The 20,332-nt window shown below is 43.5% G+C and overlaps 1 protein-coding gene across 18 annotated transcripts in view; it reads left to right on the top strand.

Moving 5' to 3' along the window:
- Nucleotides 1-20,332, top strand: part of RAI14 (retinoic acid induced 14) — a 176,902-nt gene that overhangs the window by 81,972 nt on the left and 74,598 nt on the right. For 17 of the 18 annotated variants that reach the window (XM_034960196.4, XM_034960193.4, XM_063604513.1 and 14 more), the window contains one exon: nt 19,874-20,004. In XM_034960196.4, coding sequence (XP_034816087.2) covers nt 19,874-20,004 — 131 coding nt within the window. Of the gene's footprint in view, nt 1-19,873; nt 20,021-20,332 lie in introns of those variants that run through there. The other variant, XM_034960195.2, reaches the window with a different exon arrangement.

Raw genomic sequence — 20,332 nt, 5'->3', positions numbered from 1 at the left:
GCACCTGTAGTCTCAACTACTCAGGAAACTGAGGTGGGAAGACAGCTTGAGCCTAGGAGGTTGAAGCTGCAGTGAGCTATGAGCCCACCACTGCACTCCAGCCTGGGTGACAGAGTGAGACCCTCTCTCAAAAACAAAAAACAAAACCAAAAAAAGCTTCAAAATTATCTGGATTCCTCAATCTGCTCTTTGCTGCTTCCAACACATTTTAAATTTGGCATATCTCTGATTTCAGATTGTTTTCTAGAGCAGTGTCATGGACATATTTTTTCCTGAATCTAATTGAAAGCACACATTAGAAAACCTGTCTGGTTTCTTAGAGTCATTCTGTTTTGCAGGAACAAATGTTCTCTGATTCCTCAAAGAACCTCTCTTCTTTTGGACTGCTAAAGCTTTTCTTAGGAACTGTGCCATTTCTGTCTGCTCATATTTATAGAGGGAGGGCTATGGAATTGAGGAATGAGATGGGGTCTGTTAGATGTTGTAAGATTTGTATTCAAATATTTTAGTCCAGGTCGACCACAGTGGCTCATGTCTGAACCCCAGCACTTGGGGAGGCTGAGGCAGGTGGATTGCTTGAGCTCAGGAGTTTGAGACCAGCCTGGGCAACACGGTGAGATCCCATCTCTAAAATTTAAAAAAACAAAAACAAAACCCCAAATATTTCAGTCCAAAATAAAAAAGCGGAAGGAAAAGCTGTAGTTATTGTTCTACAGTTTGCTATTTCTACACTTTGCTAATTCAGAATTCTGTCACCCAAGGAATATGTGCATTGGAGGTGACTGCCAGATGCTCTTTTCCTTGCCAGGAGCAGTGTGGAATTCATGGGAGCCGTGCCCTTTTCTTGCTGGGCACCTTGGCACTGGCTGCGCACACCTGTACTCTTGGCCTCCCTTGTTTGCTTGGTGTGCTGTTGGTGTGGTGCCTTTTGTGGTGACATCGAGTGGGAATCAGGTAGACTTGACATACCCTCACCATCACCCTTTATTCCTCTGAATTAGGAACTGTGAATGGGATTTTGTTGGGATCTCTTCCAGACATTTTCCTGGCAGACAAGAAGGCAGCTTGTTGACATCACTGGTCCAATTGGCCTTCCTTCAAATTTGTCCCCTCTGACTTAACACTCTAAGAGATATCCTGAAATTTCTAGCTTGAGGATACCATCTTACCACAGTTTCCTATGCAGATACAAGTTTTCCCTTAATTGTATATTCTGCAGTTTATTTTGATGGGACATCGATACATTGCTCAAGATATGGATGAATTTTCCCCTAAGTTCAAACCTCTTTAGTAGCTTAAAAATCAGTTATTCTCTGGATAAGTATGGTGGCAGCTGAAGCTTCTGGGCTTGCATACAGCCTGCGGTATATCTCATCTGTGCTGTAGACAGTCTGTAAATCTGGGTTTGGCCATGAAAGTATATTGTGAATATGAACATCAGCTAATTCTAGAGAAAAAGAAGCGCTATTCAAAATAACGGAGTGGAATTTCCCATGGGTCTTTGAATAATAACCATACCAGCTAACACTTACTGAATGTTTACCCTGTGCCAGACATGGTTTTCAATATTTTATAAATATTTGATTCATTTAATTCTCACAACAACCTTCTGATAGAGGCTACTCTTATTATCTCGTGTCTTGCAGTTGAGGCACACAGGGGCAACTAACTTGCCCGAGATAATAAGTGGTAGAGCGAGGCTGTGCACCCAGGTGGTCTGGCTTCTGGGTTCTTGCTTTTAAGCACTATATTATACTGCATTTCAAAAGGCGGGACTGAGATTAGAGATCTGTGGTCTTCTAATGCTAGTATGAAGAGTTTGGATTTGCTAGAATAGACAGAAGGGAGCCAGTTTATTCTCAGTAGTAGAGAGGTGTCAAGATGAAACTGTCAAGATAATAACATTCAAATAGTTGCAATGGAGATATAAAAAGGATATTTTGGGGGCAGTTGGGGCAAAAGGAAAAGTTGTGAAGGCTGGCTACTTCCTCAGTGTTTTAGTAGCAATATTATCTGTTAAGCCCAGTGTTCTGCTTGAGTCTTTTCCTCAGGCAAGCATTCATTCACTCAGTAAACATTTATTCATCACTAGCCTTGTGTCAGCCCTTGTGCCAGATGCCTGGGATACAGACGTAAAAGCCATGGTCCCTGGCCAGGCGTAGTGGCTCATGCCTGTAATCCCAGCACTTTGGGAGGCCGAGGCGGGCGGATCACCTGAGGTCAGGAGTTCAAGACCAGCCTGACCAACATGGTGAAAGCCCATCTCTACTAAAAATACAAAATTAGCCAGGTGTGGTGGCTCACACCTGTAATCCCAGCTACCTGGGAGGCAGGAGGCAGGAGAATCCAAGAGACAGAGGTTGCAGTGAGCCGAGGTCGCACCACTGCACTCCAGCCTGGGTGACAGAGCAAGACTGTGTCTCAAAAAATTAAAATAAAAGCTACAGTCCCTGTTCTTGAGCTCTCAACTTATGTGACACTACTAGGTATACACCAAGTGACTTTCAGTAAAAAATGTAAGTGATAAGAAGTTGTGTATAGGATGCCCTGGAAATAAAGTTTCAGAATTTCAAAAGCATTCATATTATTATTTCATTGTTTTAACAATAAATAGACTTATTCCTTTTCAGTGTGTGGGGTCAAACTGCAGATTGTTGACAAATGTCTTAGATTAAGGCCTGAATCCATAGCACAAGACCACACGCTAGAGTTCCAGTATTACTTGAGTCGTATTTTCCTGCTTTTGGTGATTTGTGTGTGTGTTCACTGGCTACTTGGCATCTAGTTAAATCACAAAACTCTAAGCCAAGACGGTTTTGGAGAATCCCTTGTGATCTTTAAAAGGGTAATGAATGAGGCTTCCCATATGGGAACCTCAATGACTTTTCCAAAGTTCTCCATATCTGCCAGCATCCTTGGTTTGGCTCCTCTGTTGCTTTTGTTAAGAAATGTTCAGTTGCAGAGTTCAGCCTTCATGGGCTTGCCTTGGAGGCCTGTGTCTGCTGGGGGCTGGGGAGACCGTGATGAAGAGGGCCATCTGTGCACATGCTCGTCCGAAGCCCAGACCAGACTGATACTGAATGTCATGGCCCCTTGTCTCATGCTTTTAAAAAATGCTGACCTCTGCCTTTAGACATCAGGCAGAAGTGATTTCTTGGAACTAGATTTTTCCCCCTGTGGGTGGATATTAGCGTTTATTTTGGGCTTGCTATTATTGGAGTGTAGGAAGGCTATAACAAATATGCCCTTTCTTGAGAACTATAAGAGTTCTGTTTTAAATAAATCAGTGGTGTCTCTTGCCTGAAATATACTAAACTATCCAGACTACTTAAAATTAACCTCTGATAACATTAGACATCGTGCTCATATGTGTGTAGTATTTTGATTATTTAAGTCACTCTGTTTACTAAGGCTTCCAAACCCACTTACATCACTTATAGAAACTTGGAATGACAATAATGAGTTTGGAGCACTGTGGAACATCCCCTCCAAGCCAGAAAAAATTCTATTTTAATGGAACAATTCATTCAAAAATATCTGGATAGATCTACCAGGAAGGGCATGGTGGAAGAATGTGAAAGTTTCTGCCATTAAGTACAATCTGTTTGGGAATTCAAATATGTTAAAATGTGCTGGCATCCCCTATTTTACAATGGAGAAAACAGAGGCATGCGAGGTTAAGTAACTTCTCCAGGGTCACACACATGGTAGAGCCAAGATTTGAACTCAGGAACCCAGAATCCAGGCTCTTAGCCCTACACTGTTCCCCTCTCTGTAAGCAGATATGAAGTGGGAGCACCATATACTTGGAATGCTAGTGTAAAGCTTTGTTGAAATAGATGGCAGGGAGCAACTTTATGCCTAGTTGGCAGAGAGCTGGCCAGATAAAAATGGGAGGAAAAAGTACTCGTAGTTACAATGTAGAAGAGGACAGAATAACTTGGATTCCAGAACCAAGAGCTTGGCTGAGGCAGAGCATTTGTGTGGCTTATATGGCATGGCCCAGAGGGAGCGCTGGGCAAAGAGGGATTTAAGGTTTGAAACTGGATTAAGAAAAGCCTTGAATGGGGGCATGGAAGAGTGTGGGATCTCTTGTTGACCATGGACAGCCACGGATGGTTTTGAATAAGGAAGTGAGCCACAGCAGTGGACAAGAGTACATCACTATGAGGGAAGTTGGCATGAGAAGAGGGAAGAGGGGAAGTGAAGCTGGGAAGACAAGTTAAAAGACAATTGAAATGTCCTAAACAATGATCAGTGTCAGAACCTCTTCCATGGTTTTATGAAGAATCCACACGTGTCATTGTGCCCCAGGAGCTTGGCAAAGAGGAAGTGTCTAGCACGATGCCTGGCAAAAGTAGGAACCAAAAAGGTGTTTGTTGAACCAAATTGGACTGAATAAGAGGATTGGCCATAGGGATGGAAAAGAAGTCAATGCCAGGGAAACGAGAGACATGGCGCTGACAGTCTTTGATGAGTAATTGGCTGGGGAGGTGGAGGGAGAGAAGATGAAGCTTCTCCAGCTTGGGTGGCCTCGTCGCTAACCAAGGCAAGGGGCTTATGACTCGGGGCTCAGCAAGCCTGGTTCAGGTCCTTTTCTCTCTATGGGGCATCTTGATTGCCCATTGGCATGTATTAAGTCTATATGTGCTGAGTGGTGTGAGTGCTGAGATTTAACCTCTCGTCTTGGTCAACATTTTAACAAATACAGGCATGGTTAATATCAAGCCAGTGTGTCATCTTCATTGTTGGCAAGCGAAGAGTAATTTTGGCCGACAGTAGAATCGTAGGGAATATCTAAAAGCATTCATACTTTTTTCAGACACCTAGGTGATTCTAATGTGCAGCCTTGAGCCGTACTCTTTGAGAAACATTGGGGTAAACAGTTGCTTTTTTTTTAATGATAAAAATTTGTTTTCTTTAAGAAATGTGAAAAACATAGAGAAGTAGATTTAAAAACATTTGACGTTCGCAGCAGCCTTGAGCTAAGTGCCATACACTACTGCAGTTTGCTGTTTTTTTTTTTTTTTTTTTTTTTTTAAGATGGAGTCTTACTCTGTTGCCCAGGTTGGAGTGCAGTGGTGCGATCTCGGCTCACTGCAACCTCTGCCGTCCCAGTTCAAGTGATTCTCTTGCCTCAGCCTCCTGAGTAGCTGGGATTACAGGCGCCTGCCACCACACCTGGCTGATTTTTTGTATTTTTAATAGAGACGGTGTTTCACCATCTTGGCCAGGCGGTCTTGAACTCCTGACCTCGTGATCCACCCGCCTTGGCCTCCCAAAGTGCTGGGATTACAGGCATGAGCCACTGTGCCCAGCCTGCTGTTTTTAGTGTCTATACCCAAAGCACCACCCGGTGATTTTGAACAAACAGGAAACAAATCAACGTAGCGTGTGGTTCCTGCAGAAGGCTGCTGTCAGACTGCAGTCAGTAGGGGTGGAGTCCTCTGGGGATGTTTGTGCTGGTTGAGCAAGCCCTCTCCATGTGTCACTGTATCAGTTTCTTAGGGCTGCCATAGCAGATTACCACCAGCTGTGGCTTAAACAATGGATGCCTCTCGCAGTTCAAGAGGCCAGAAGTCCAAAATTAAGACAGCAGCAGGGTTGGTTCCTTTTGGACATTCTGAAGGAAAAACTGTTCCATGTCTGTCTCCTGGTTCTGGTGGTTGCCAGCAATCGTTGGTTCCTTGGCTTGTAGGCACACCACTCTAATCTCTGTCTCCATCTTTACATCGCCTTCTTCCTCATGTCTCTGCATCCTCTATTCCATTTCTAAGGATACCAGCTGTCAGATTTAGGGTCTATCCCGAGTCTAGAATAATTTAATCTCTAGATCCTTAGTCAGTTACATCTGTAAAGACCCTATTTCCAATTAAGATTGCATTCTGAGGTTCCAGGTAGACATGAATGTTTGGGGGACACTATTGAACCCCCACAGTCACTTAGGACTTACATGTACGTAGGGCTAGCCGACACCAAGTATGGGAAGCTGTCTTGGACTCCTACCCTAACCTTGGGGTCCCTAATTTTTTTCTTAGTGTTCAAACAAGAAACTAGTCATAGGCAATTGAGATACCCTGGGCCTGGGGTAGACCCCAGCTTCATAGAAGATCCCTTCTTTCACATGTTGAACTAACTAGTTCCAAAAGGGTGTATATGGGGCGGGGGTGCACAGAAAATACAGATTAATTAGCACTCACGTAGAATTTATAACTTGAAGGACTGTTTCCATGGCATGTGAATTTCTTTAGCTATCTCTTTGCCCTTTGTTAATTCTTTAACATCTGTAAAGGGCATGATCAGGACAGGAGATTACTTTGGTCCTCGACTCTGACTATTTAGACACTTAAAGTGCACTTAAGCAGACTTTGTGGATGAAATCATTTTGTCTGGATACTTCATGTGAAATGTGTAATGTATCACTTGGGTGAAGGGCAAAGCTCAGGATTTGTGGCTGCTTATGATGCTCAGACACATGCCAGGAATACTTTTGGAGTGTCCTTGGATAATAGCCAGACCTGTCTCCAAGTGTCCTGTCTGTGGGCAAGGAAGCCTTGCTCAGACCCTAAAATATTCATTGTTACGTGCGTACCTCCCTTTAAGCAATGAATGAATGTTTGAGTAAATCAAATCCTATATTTTTTTTTCCGCAAAAGCTTGCTATTCACAGAGGCCTTATGAACATGTTTATAAAGCAAATAATCTTGTTTTAAATGCTTTTGTGTAACTACAAATTTTATATTTAATACTGAGTTTTCTTTAGGTGTGGTTCCTGTGTTTAAAAGGCACTTATTCAGACCTCAGAGTTCCCAGTCTTGATACCAGCAGACTGAGGTCTCTCCCTCGCCCCAGTGACCACTGTGCTGTGATCTGCTGTTCTCTTCCAGCTGGCTTGGTTTTTTGGAAGTCTTCTCAATGTGATGGGCATATGCGGGAGGCAGGAAAGTGCAGTGATAAGAGCATTGGAGTGCAGGGTTTGAATTCCAGGTCTTCCACTCTCTGACTTTGTAACTTTAGGCAAGATGCTTATATTTTCTGTGCCGCAGTTTTCTCATCAGTAACATGAGGATAACAATATCTGCCTCAGGATGGTCTATCAGTTTCCTGTGACCGCTGTAACAAATGACCACAAACTGGGTGGCTTAAAACAACAGAAATGTATTCTCTCAACAGAAATGATTCTCGAAAATCAAGGCATTGGCAAGGCCATGCTCCCTCCCATGGTTCCAGGGAAGAATCCTTCCTTGCCTCTTCTAGCTCCTGGTGGTTGCTGGCAATCTTTGGTGTTCCTTGGTTAATGGCAGCATAATTCCAGTCTCTGCCTCCATTATCACATAGCCTTCATTCGGTGTCTCTATGCCTTTGAGTCTCTCTCTCCTTACAAGGACACCAATCATTGGATTTTGGATCCAACTTAAACCAATATGACCTCATCTTAACTTGATGATGTTTGCAAAGACCCTATTATCCAATAAGGTTACATTCTGTGGTTCTGGGAAAATGTGCATTTTCTGGGGACACTGTTCAACCCAGTAAAGGTGGTTATGGTGATTTAAATGAAATAAAGTATTTATGGCTCCTGGAAGGTACTAGCACATACTCAAAATTCAGCAAATCACAAGAAGCCACTTTGTCATAAGGCTTGGCTCATTTGCTGTACAATCTCATTTCTCCTTTTTCATTTGACATTTGCTGCTCTTGCTTATACTGGGCCACCCTCATCTCATGTTTTTCACCATATTTTGGGGACATCTAAGTGGCTCCCTAATATTTCACCAGGATTTTTCCTTTCTGCCATCATTCTGGGAACTCTAACATTCACATCAATGACCCATCCAACACCTTGCCTCTGATCTATAGGATCAGTCCCTGGACCTTGTCCTTACCTGTCCCCAATCCCATAGTCATTGCAGGTACTCTCTCACTGCCACTTCTCACCCTTTGACCCTGGAATCTCTGCTTCACTCTCTGTCTTTTCAGTCTCCCATGATAGATCAAGCCAACTGCCCCTTTCTCCCATCCTACCCGATGCCTCCAGTGAAAAATCCTGTGACCTTACCAAATGGCTTCTCTATGGAGTTACAAATGCTGCTCCCAACTGGACCTTTGGAGCTGTTCAAAGACCCTTATATTTATTTTAAGCAGGTTTCCTTACTCACTTCCCCCCTGAGAGCTATTGGAGCATTACCATGTGTAGGGCTTCTTGGCCCACCACTGACCGGGCTTACTCTGTCTCCCATTTCCCCAAGAAAAGGTAAAAGCCATAAAATACCAACAGTGACTTCTCTGCCACTGCATCTCTGCTCATGCTCCTCTTCCTCTTTACTATTTCAGAGGTAGAACACGACCCCAATTCACAAAGATCAGCCTTCTGCCTTGGTTGAATCCTCAATTCTGCCACCTCCCAGCCCCTTTCATCACACCTCCTCCCCTTATACACCACCCCCTCCCCCCGTGCCTTTTTTTTTGTTTTTTTGAGATGGAATCTCGCTCTGTCGCCCAGGCTGGAGTGCAGCTGCGAGATCCTGGCTCACTGCAAGCTCCGCCTCCCGGGTTCACGCCATTCTCCTGCCTCAGCCTGCCAAGTAGCTGGGACTACAGGTGCCTGCCACCATGCCCGGCTAATTTTTTGTATTTTTAGTAGAGACGGGGTTTCACTGTGTTAGCCAGGATGGTCTCGATCTCCTGACCTCGTGATCTGCCCGCCTCAGCCTCCCAAAGTGCTGGGATTACAGGTGTGAGCCGCTGCGCCTGGCCTTTTTTTTTTTTTTAACAGAGACAGACTCTCGCTCTGTAGCCTAGGCTGGAGTGCAGTGGTGTGATCTCGGCTCACTGCAACCTCTGTCTCCTGGGTTCAAGCAATTCTCCTGCCTCAGCCTCCCGAGTAGCTGGGATTACACGTGCATGCCACCACACCCAGCTAATTTTTGTATTTTTAGTAGAGACGGGGTTTCACCATGTTGGCCAGGCTGGTCTTGAACTCCTGACCTCACGGGATCTGCCCGCCTCAGCCTCCCAATCCTTATACCTTTCATGCTATCTCTGTCTCCACTGACTCCTTTGCTTGCCCCAGTGTATGAACACATTTTAAACCCCCCTAAAAAGTTTAAACATCCTAAAAAGTTCCTGATATGGCTTGGCTGTGTCCCCACCCAAATCTCAACTTGAATTGTATCTCTCAGAATTCTCACATGTTGTTGGAGGGACCCAGGGGAAGGTAATTGAATCATGGGGGCTGGTCTTTCCTGTGCTATTCTCATGATAGTAAGTCTCACGAGATCTAATGGGTTTATCAGGGGTTTCTGCTTTTGCTTCTTCCTCATTTTTCTCTTCCCACTGCCATGTAAGAAGTGCCTTTTGCCTCCTGCCATGATTCTGAGGCCTCCCCAGCCATGTGGAACTGTAAATCCAATTGAACCTCTTTTTCTTCCCAGTCTCGGTTATGTCTTTATCAGCAGCGTGAAAACCAACTAATACAGTTCCCTCCTTCATTTTCCATTGAATTGCTTTGGCTTTCTACTCTGGAGAGAACCAACTATATTGTAAATGGAGTGACTGCATATGTTTTTTAACTTCTTTGTGCCTTATTTTCCTTATCTGTAAAGGGCTAATAATAGTACCTACCTCATAGGGTTATTGTAAAGGTTAAATTGTAATATAGTACAGCTCCTTGCACTGTACATTTTAATTTTAGTAGTAATGGTATCCTCTTTGGGCTTTCATAGGACTGAGTCCACAGCACTAGTCTAGCACTGATAAACAATGACATAAGTAGCTATTGGGTATGTTTCTCTTCTCAGAAGTCTGAAGGCTCCTCAAGGAACAATATTCCTGTCAATCTTTCTATGCCAAGCACTTCACATAGTACATAAGATAAACACACACATACTCTCTCACTCTCTAAATAATGAATATAAGTAAATGAGTAGTTGAAACCAATAGAATTGGATGGGATAATTTTTCTCCATGAAGGAAAAAATTGGCTTCACCTATTTTAGGCTTATCTCTGCCCCCATGAGACTGTGCTTTGACTTCTTGTGACATGGTGGATATTTAAAATTATTTAATAATTTAAAATTCTTAAAGAGGTTAATTAATAGTAGCTCCCAAGGTAGAAATGAGAAAAACAAAGCCTTTCCATGCACAGCTCTGAACTGAGCCCCTACCATCCAGTGGGCAGTGGGCAAGGGGCTTGGGGCTTAGTGGTGAACGAGACAGATGCTAGCCATTGCCCATGCCCTGGAAGTCTAGTCCAGTGGAAGGTGGACAGACCTTTACAGATACTTTGGAAATACTATTTAATTACAACCATGCCAAGGCCTATGGAAGAGAGCATGGGGGACCCCAGCAAAGAGAACTAACCTGGTCCTGGTGGCCATGAAGGGCTGGGGAAAAGGAAAGCAATGAGGAGGAGGAGCTTGCTGAAGTGGGTAGGGCAGAGGGACCAGCCTGTTTCTGGATGGAGGTGTTTATGTATTATGTCCACGCCACAGCACTCGGCAGTTATGTAGAAAAGACCTCAGGAAGTGCTGACACTCTTCATTTAGGGAGAGTGATGGATTTCAGGGTGAATAGCAGGGACAGTGTAACCTGCATGTGTGAATAATCTTAAGCAAAAATGTAAGGAAAGGGAAAAGACATTTTAGATAAACTCATCAGGTATTGGTCTGAAGTAACGAACATTATCTGGAACACTCTTTTATGAAACTGCTGGTTAGGTGCTTGCCGTGTTGTATTGGTAATTTTCTGGTTGTAAGGTTTCACTTGTATCAACTTGTTGTTTATGCTCACTACTAAATACATCCTGTATGTTTCAATCCTTGTGTCTTTTCTTCTCTCCTTTAATTTAAATATTACTTCTTGCAAGGACTGGTTCACAATCCAGTCAGGAAACTCCCTGCTTGCCCAGCTGAGAGTTGTCTTTCCTTGCTAGTGTGTCAATTCACCATTTTGCTCACTTTGCCACTTCTAATATCCTATTTTGCATTGTTGGCGTATTTCTGGTATTACTGTATTTGATCTCCGCAACTATATAGAAAATTTGGGAGCCTCATGCCTATAATCCAGCCCTTGGAAGGCTGAGGTGGGAGGATCCCTTGAGCTCAGGAGTTCAAGATCAGCCTGGGCAACCTAGGGAGACTCCATCTCTACAAATTAAAAAAATAAAAATTAAAAAAAAAAAAAAAGAAAATTTGGGAAAGGCTATACTGCATGTAAAACACACTTATTTGTTGAATAAGTGAATGAATGATAGGGATTAGATCTCACTTATCTGTGTAACAGCTATAGAATCTTCTTTATTACCCTGCACCTAGTAGATACATATCCGTAAGTACTGGTGGATATAGTCAACTGGGGAAAATATTATTTGAGACTGAAGCTTGCCTGTTCCTTGTACCCTTTCTTAAAATGATGAGGTGTGTGCAAGTTTTTTTCCTGGACAATGTGAATCTGAAACCTTCCCAGTGAAAACAGTTTACTTTGTCTTTCGTCTTAGCCTTGCTGATTATATTGGCAAAACAGTCTCCTCACCGAAAACTGGAGCAAGAAATGCAGCTTTTCTCAAGATAATCTCAGATAGATTCCTCCAGATGGCTGCCTGAGCAGAGGCACAGAACAAGAGCATTGTAATTGGTGATGGTTAGGGTTTTGGCATCTTTTCTCAAGAAAGTCAAAGAAACTCTCTTCCTGGCTTATTCTGTGCCACTGGATTATTTTGATTGAGCTGATATGTTTGAAAACTCAAAACCTCTTGACTAGCCAGATGTCTGTGACCACTGAGTTCCACTGGTTTTTCAGGTCCCAATGATTAAACCAAAATAAAAGAAGGTGATGCCATGTCTGGCCAAGGGCAGACACTGCTGGTTGCCAAATCCCCAGCGTTCATCACCCGGTTGACATGATGTTTGCTATTCTAGATGGAGGCAGGCAAGGCTTCAAAAAGGCCAAGCTTCAAGAGAAAACCTTTAAGTAAGTCAGTGTCATTTGGAAATGATTTGATGAATAGGAAACTTACCGGCCAGCCAATATCATTTGTGATATATTAGCAGGAATGTTTGGAGCCCATATTGAGGGTAAGGGCTCTTTCCCACATGCCGCCCTTCATAGCTGACACATTACACATGTCTCTGCAGCATAACATATGGCTTCCTGAACTTGCAAGTATGGCTTAATGTGCTCTGTTGAAATCATGTCTGTTTAAACAGTCTCTTGGAAAAGTGAGCCATATTCAATAAAATCATTAATTTCATGTCTGTGAATGTTTCTCTAGAGCCCTTTAAAATATGATTTTGAAGGAGCATAGTAGAAAATTTGCATTAAGCTGTTATCAGCCTCTAAAAGGGTATTGGACTATCAGTTCTAAATTGTAAATATTAAAATATTCATAGAACATTAGTCAAGAAGGAACAGTGCAGCTCATCAAATTCCAGAAGAATCACCATTTTAGGTACCTAGTATGTGCCTGGCTGTTGATGTATGCTGCATCTAATTCTCAGGATAATTTACAAGTAGGTGGGATTTCCTGCCATTTACAGATAAGGACAGGGAGGCCCAGGGACACTGATGACCACCTAGAAGTGATGGAACTGGAATTTCAACTCAATAGCACCGAACTCTGAAGTCTGTCTCTTCTTTTCTACACCAGGAATTTTAAACTTGGGCTTAGGATTGGGCTGGGTGGGGGTAGATATTTAAGCCAGAAATCATGCAAATTTTTGTGTGGATGTGCATTATTCTGAGGAATGTCTGTAACTGTACCAGATTCTCTAGGGGGTCCATGAGGCCTCCAAAAGATTAAGAACCAGATTTTGGCACCACTCTGCCTTTTTTTTAAGCAATGAGGAAACAGCAAGTGAGACTGAACCGTTCGAAGGCGTTTGACCTGGTGTTGACCAAAAACTGAAGCACAGGACTTCTTTCTAAATTCTGTGTGTATGTGTTTTGTATGCCTGAAGGGGGATGGTGAGGGAAGGAGAAGGAAATAAAAGAAATAAATCACATATGGAGAAAAGTACACAAAACGATGTACGGTCTAACAAGTAGTTATAAAGTGAGCATCTGAGGAGCTGCTAATCAGACCCTAAAACAGAGCAAGTCCCAGAATGGTCCCGGGTGTCCCTTCCTGATAGGATGCCACAACTTCACCCCTAATCATGACCCTTACTTTTATACTGACCTTATCCTTACTTTGCTTTATCATTTTTTTTTTTTTTTTTTGAGGTGGAGTTTTGCTCTTGTTGCCCAGGCTGGAGTGCAATGGTGCGATCTCAGCTCACCACAACGTTTGCCTCCCAGGTTCAAGTGATTCTCCTGCCTCAGCATCCCGAGTAGCGGGGATTACAGGCATACGCCACCATGCCTGGCTCATTTTGTATTTTTAGTAGAGACAGGGTTTCTCCATGTTGGTCAGGCTGGTCTCGAACTCCCGACCTCAGGTGATCCGCCTGCCTTAGCCTCCCAAAGTGCTGGCATTACCGGTGTGAGCCACTGCGCCCGGCCATACTTTATTTATTTATTTATTTTTTTAATTTGAGATGGAGTCTCCCTCTTGTCGCCCAGGCTGGAGTGCTTACTGCAACCTCTGCCTCCTGGGTTCAAGTGATTCTCCTGCCTCAGCCTCCCGAGAAGCTGGGATTATAGGCGCCTGCCATGCCTGGCTAATTTTTTTGTACTTTTAGTAGAGACGGGGTTTCACCATGTTGGCCAGGCTGGTCTCGAACTCCTGACCTCAAGTGATCTGCCCACCTCGGCCTCCCAAAGTGTTGGGATTACAGGCGTGAGCCACCTCACCCAGCCTATAATTTTATCATCTGTGTATACATCCCTAAACACTATGGTTCCATGTTTCCTGTTTCTATCTTTATGTGCATGCAGTCATACTATGGTGGGTTTTCTTGTGTGTGTCTTGCTTCTTTCAACAATACTGTTTTTAATACCCATCTGTGCTGTTGTACCTAGTTGTAGTTTGTTCATTTTCATTGCTGTGTGTTATTCTGTTGCTTGACGACGTGATAATTTATCCATCATTTGTTATTGGAAATTTGGGTTATTTGTAATTCTTGCCTGTTATGAGCGATGCTTTCATTGACATTCTAATGCATGTCTTATACACAGGTTGGGGAAAGACCAATATTTACTCAGCTTTTATGGGAAACAAAATACCTAGTTCTACAAGAAAATAGTGAAGAATTCCTCTCTTCGCAGGCCCGCTTCCTTAATGCCTTGTGGAAGAAGAAAATTCTTTCAAGTGAATTCTCCTGTTAGTCTTAGCATAGGATCCAGTTGTCCTCAAGTTAGCAATAAAAATCAAAGGATGCACTTGTTGAACCTAAGTGATTCCAGGGCTCCACCCCAGACTCCTGGGGTCAGAGTCTGCCAGATGGGGCCTGGGAGTCTGCAGATTTAACAAGCACCCAGGTGATTCTTGTGACTGGGAGACATCGCGTTCACCCTGATTGAATTTATAAGGCTGGGCTCCTTAGTTGGGAAGAGATTTGAAGAAAGTATTTACATGATTAAAATCTTGGAAAATTGGCTTTTTAAAAAAGTTAAGGGAGTTGGATTTATTTAGCCTATAAAAAAATCTGAAACACGATTTAATAGTTGTTTGCAAAAGAATGAAACTTTTGTAAATGAAAAAACAAATATTTGCTAAGTCAAGAGTGATTTAGGTCAATCAACCTCCTGCTAAAATCAGCAGCAAATACTGAGCACCATGGGGGTAAGAAATGAAGCCTGTTCTCAGGGCCTTCAGGGAGCTAAACACAGGAGAAAAACTGTAAGCTCTCGAACAAAAACCAGGATGCGATATTTCATCAAGCCTAGACTGTGGGCTTCGGTTGAGAAGAGTGAGTGGGTGCCCCCAGGGACGCAATGGAGTAGAGAAACAGAGAGAGGTCACCAGGAAAGGGTGGAGAGAGCCCGCAGGGCTGGAGCTAGGCTTTAGAAATACGCCTTTGCTTAGGCGGATGGGGTGACAGAGCATTCTGAAGCACTGGCTGCCAGTGTTTTTTCTTGTGATCCTCCAGTAAGAAATATATATATTTCTTACATATATGTGTGTATGTGTGTGTGTGTCTATATATATGTGTGTGTGTGTATATATATGTGTATATATATGTGTGTGTGTGTGTGTGTGTATATATATATATGTATATATATATCTTTTTTTTTGACACAAGGTCTTGGGTTGTCACACAGGTTGGAGTGCGGTGGTGCAATCTCGGTTCACTGCAACCTCCACCTCCCGGGTTCAAACGATTCTCCTGCCTCAGAATCCCAAGTAGCTGGGATCACAGGCATAAGCCACCGTGCCCAGTCAAGAAATGTATTTTATATCAGTCAGGATACACATACATGTAATAAATAAAAGCTTCATAAGACATTTAACTTTATTAAAGGTGGTACATCTGATGTTTTCTATTTTATTTTTTTAACATGTTAGGTTAACCGATAAACTATATAGCCTTTCATAGAGTTGAAAACTATAAGAGGACCAGAAGCCCAGGGTGGAGGCAGAATCATTCCTGTCCTGTGGAGGGCATGCTAGTTAGAGGAGAGGATTTTCATGGAAAGTGGTGAGAGGTAATTTTGTTAGTTTGATGGTGGTCTCCAAAAGCCTTCCTTGCTTCTAGAGTATGAATGAATTACTTTGGGATGTTATGATAAAATTTCAAACTTTACCTATTTATTTGACCAGCTCTACTTTTGGACAGTAGATTGACCAAAGTGACTTTTTGAGATTTCTTTTGATGCTTGGGGGTGGGGGTAGGGGAGAGGATTTGCTTCTGGATTCCAAAGAATGACTCAAAGTGCTTATTGAACATCTGTTTTGTCTCATGTTGTGATTGGCTATGGGAATTTTGGTATAGAGAATGGCACTAGAGCCAGGCACGGTGGCTCACACGCCTGTAATCCCAGCACTTTGGGAGGCCAAGGTGGGAGGATCACTTGAGGTCAGGAGTTCAAGACCAGCCTGGCCAATGTGGTGAAACCCCATCTCTACTGAAAATACAAAAATTGGGCCAGGTATTGTGAGTCACACCTATAATCCCAGCACTTTGGGAGGCCAAGGTGGGCAGATCACGAGGTCAAGCGCTCAAGACCATCCTGGCTAACATGGTGAAACCCCACCTCTACTAAAAATACAAAAATTAGCTGGGCGTGGTGGCATGTGCCTGTAGTCCCAGCTACTCGGGAGGCTGAGGCAGGAAAATCGCTTGAACCCAGGAAGCGGAGGTTGCAGTGAGCTGAGATTGCACCACTGCACTCCAGCCTGGTGACAGAGCGAGACTCTATCTCAAAAAAATAAAAAATAAAAAAATTAGCCAGGCATGGTGGCAGATGCCTGTAATCCCAGCTACCCAGGAGGCTGAGGCAGGAGAGTCGCTTGAACCCAGGAGGCAGAGGTTGCAGTGAGCCAAGATCGCGCCACTGCACTCCAGGCTGGGCAACAAGGTGAGACTCCATCTCAAAAGAAAGAAAAAAAAAAGAGTATGGCACTGGATAGAATAGTTTTATAGGAGAGGATGAGAGGATGTAGGAAATATCTCCGTGGGCAAGTTTAGGAAGGAAAACCGATGGCCTCTTTAGCACTGTGCTTCTGGAAGGAGCATGATATGGCCAGTTGTGCATATCAGAGCTAATTGCAAGTATGATTAGTGGCCTGGCCCAGGACTAGACAACTCTGCTATTTGATCAGAATCCAGATTCCTGGATCAGACGTCTAATTGGGACCCTACTTGGCCTCTAGTTTTAGCATGCTTGTGAGAATTTTAAGAGCAAAACTCTTTTTAAAATTTTTTATTTTTAGAGATGGCGTCTCACTGTGTTGCCCAGAGTGGTCTCGAACTCAAGCAATCCTTCTGCTTTGGCCTCCCCAGTAGCTGGGATTACAGTTATGAGCTACCACGCCCAGCCTCTTACCTTCTCTCCTCTTTTCCCAACCTAGCTCTGCTTACTGTGAACCCCATCTGCAGCACTTCTTGAATGGTGTTGTGGATTATTTATTGAAGATTTGCTTGTGTAGCCATGTTCTCTTCATCTGCTCCAAGAGAAAAGTAAATTCTGGCCTGCACTGAGAAGAGGCTCTAGATAGAAGAGAGGCATTTCAGACCACTAGGAATGTGGCATTGACCTTGTCTTCCAAAGAGCAGGATAGGGAAGATCTCTCCTGCCATGTCTTATAGAAACTGAACTCCCTAAAGATCCATGTGGAATGAATTTTAGGGAACCCCTGCAATCAGATTTTTCTCTACTTAAGAGTAGAGTGCCTTAGCAACGTTGAAAAGGAAAATCCTTTCATGTGGCCGTTCCTTTGCTTGAATACTTTCACTCCTGTCCTCTGAGATTTGATCATATCCTTTTGATCTTCCCAGTCCAGTTTTAATTTGTTCAGTTTAGGTTAGAAAAGGATTTGGAAAAACAATACTTTTCTCTTTTAGGATTCTATAGGTAGGGATCATTGGTCCTAAATGTTCTTCAGTAAACTTTCCCTCCCTTTTTTCTTTGCTTGTAAAGTGCACTCTGGGGGAATAAACTGCACTGTGTTTCTTGGGGCTTGATCATTTGCTGTAGTTGTTTGTACAGTTGTTAAGTTACGCTTTCTATTCTACTAACAAATGATGGTGTGAGGAACGCCATATTTCTTATGTTTCCCTTCAACAGGAAGCTTGATTGGTAACTAAAGACAAAATCTCATTTCTTTGTGAGTAAATTGCTGTAGTAGGAGCGTGGCTGATGTTGGTCCAGACACATTCTTACTTTGTTAAACCTATGAAGAGAGTCATCAAGGAGAGCTGCACTGGTCTACATGGTGGCCTCTGGCTAATGTCACGTGAAGTCTCGAGATTAAAAATTCACTTCTTCAGTAGCACTAGCCACATTTCCAGTGCTCAGTAGCCACAAGTGGCTCATGCAGTATTGACATTTTGGGCCAGATTATTCTTGGTGGGGGTAGGAGGACTGTCTCATGCATTTGTGCATTGTAGGACTTTCAGCAGCACACCTGGTCTCCACCTACTCAATGCCAGTAGCACTCTATAGACATAACAACCAAAATGTTTCCAGAGATTGCCAAGTGACCCCACAGGGGCAAAACAAATCCTGGTTAAGAATCACTGGCTTTGTGGCTATAGTATTTGAAAGCCCAGATAAAGAACATTTCCATGATGGCAGACAGTCCTGTTCTAGAGTAATCCCTAGCAGAGTTTGGGGAATTTCATATAATAAGAATTTTGAGCTTTGGTGGAATCACAGTGGACATCCAGTCCAAAGCCTGGGGAAACTGAGGCACAGAAAGATTATGGGTGACTTCAGGTCACACAACATGTAAGTGTCAATCTGGAGTTCTGGACTTCAAGTTCACGCAGCCCAGAGAACAAGCTGCTGATTTTTGTTCAAACCTGCTTCATTCCTACTGTGCACCTGCACTCAGTGTTGGTGGGGGAGGACAGAGTCCTAAAAACTGGGAATGGTTCAGTCCTGAGACGTTCAGAGATGCAAATTCCGAACACATCTCTTTTATCCCTCCCTGGCTTAAGGCCCTACATATGGGCTAGGGTTGGGAGGGTGACTGAGACATTTGATGGACAAAGACTTGTTGGGTTTCCTCATTTCCATCAGTACAGAGATTGGGAACATACTCCCGGGGCCGTGGAAGACTGTCATCCTATAAAATTTCTTCTTTTTAGTTTTTAAATCTACAATATCTCCTCTGTCTGCTTCCTTTTAAGGGTCGATCGTAAAGCTGTTAATACGAAATACCTGGAGGTTCATCTCTTCAGAGGCTGCAAGGAAGCAGAGTCTATAGAAAGCTTTGGGAAGGGAAAAGGAGTCTCTCCCAGGGTGTGGTGTCCACAGCTGAAGGGGTCAGAAAGTGGGCTTAGCTCAGGGGCCTGGTGCAGGAGATGACTGGAAGGCAGCCCGGGCTTGCAAAGTGCCCAGAGCCTCTGATATGCTCAACATCTTTCCTTCCTCCCCTCTTTCCCTCATTAATCCCATGTGCTTCAACAGTTCCCAATGACTCTTCAGTCACTGGTTCTATAATTCTCTCCCTCCTCTGCTCCCAAACCTTCAGTGGCTCACTGCTGCCTTTCATGTCTTTCTTAGTCTTATATTCAGAGCTCATTTGCTCTTATATAGAAATCATCTCTTTCCCTCCTAAGTGTAGAAATCAGTTTTGCACATATGAGTGCCTTCCTGTTACTGTGGTTTGCAGAATTATTCAGTTGGGGTTTGGCATTGACAGTGATTGACGCTTTGCTCAAAGCTCTTTGATGTTTAATAGCTTGCTCAGGAAGAAGTTTTGTTTCTGGTGAGACTTTGTTGAGTCGGTAGCCTGGACAACTACTTAAAATCAGTATCCAGCTCAAAATTCAGGGCCTGGTAAAGAAACCAGAAAGAGAGGCAATAAAAGCAGATGAAAAATTATGTGTCTGTAAACCTCGGGTAACCTTGAGCTGCTGGTTTGGTTCTGTAACACGGCGGACAGAGTGAGCTGTGGATGAGGTCAAAGGCCAACGTGCTGAGGAGCAGCTGTCTAGTTCAGCGAGAAATTAGCTAATGTGTAAACTGGCCTTGAGGTCTTTTTACGTTGCTTCATATTCCTAGTGTTAGTTAAAAGAAGTAAATTTTATCTCAGAGTTTGGTGACTAGCCGTGATTTCATTGCACTATTTATGTTTTCTTTTGGGAAAGTGGCCTTCTTGGGTGTCTCCATGGTGAAGGGGAAGGTATTTTAAAACAAGCTTATTTGGGAGCAGGCTTTAATTTGAGTGACAGGAGGGTGGGGGCTGCGAGGACTGCAGCCCTGCTGGTCAGTGCGGCTGTGGCCAGTGTTGTTCATGACCTCTGTTTCTTCTCTTTCTCTACAGACCAATGAGTGGAACAAGAATGATGACCGGCTACTGCAGGCCGTGGAGAATGGAGATGCGGAGAAGGTGGCCTCACTGCTCGGCAAGAAGGGGGCCAGTGCCACCAAACACGACAGTGAGGGCAAGACCGCGTAAGCTGAAACACTGGTTTGCAGATATGCTGGTTCTGGGTTTTTGGGGTGTTCTCTGGAATCCTTAGTATCCATAGGGGAATTTCACACGTGCTCCCTCTCCACTCCCATGTTGAAATATGTAAGAAGATATTTTAATCTAGTTCCTTTCTCTCCAAATTCCAAGTCACATGTGGAGCTCTACCTTGAATGGGTATACATGTTCCCAAGTATAAGCAAAGGTTTTACCTCCTAAGATTGCAACCAATTGTAGATGAGACATGAATTCTCTCTTCGATAAGAAATAGCATAAAAGAGAAAAAAGTATTTTCCTATAACCCTCAAACCT

The sequence above is a fragment of the Pan paniscus genome, chromosome 4, assembly GCF_029289425.2.
Source record: "Pan paniscus chromosome 4, NHGRI_mPanPan1-v2.0_pri, whole genome shotgun sequence".
NCBI lineage: Eukaryota > Metazoa > Chordata > Mammalia > Primates > Hominidae > Pan > Pan paniscus.
This window is presented reverse-complemented; position numbering and strand designations above follow the sequence as displayed.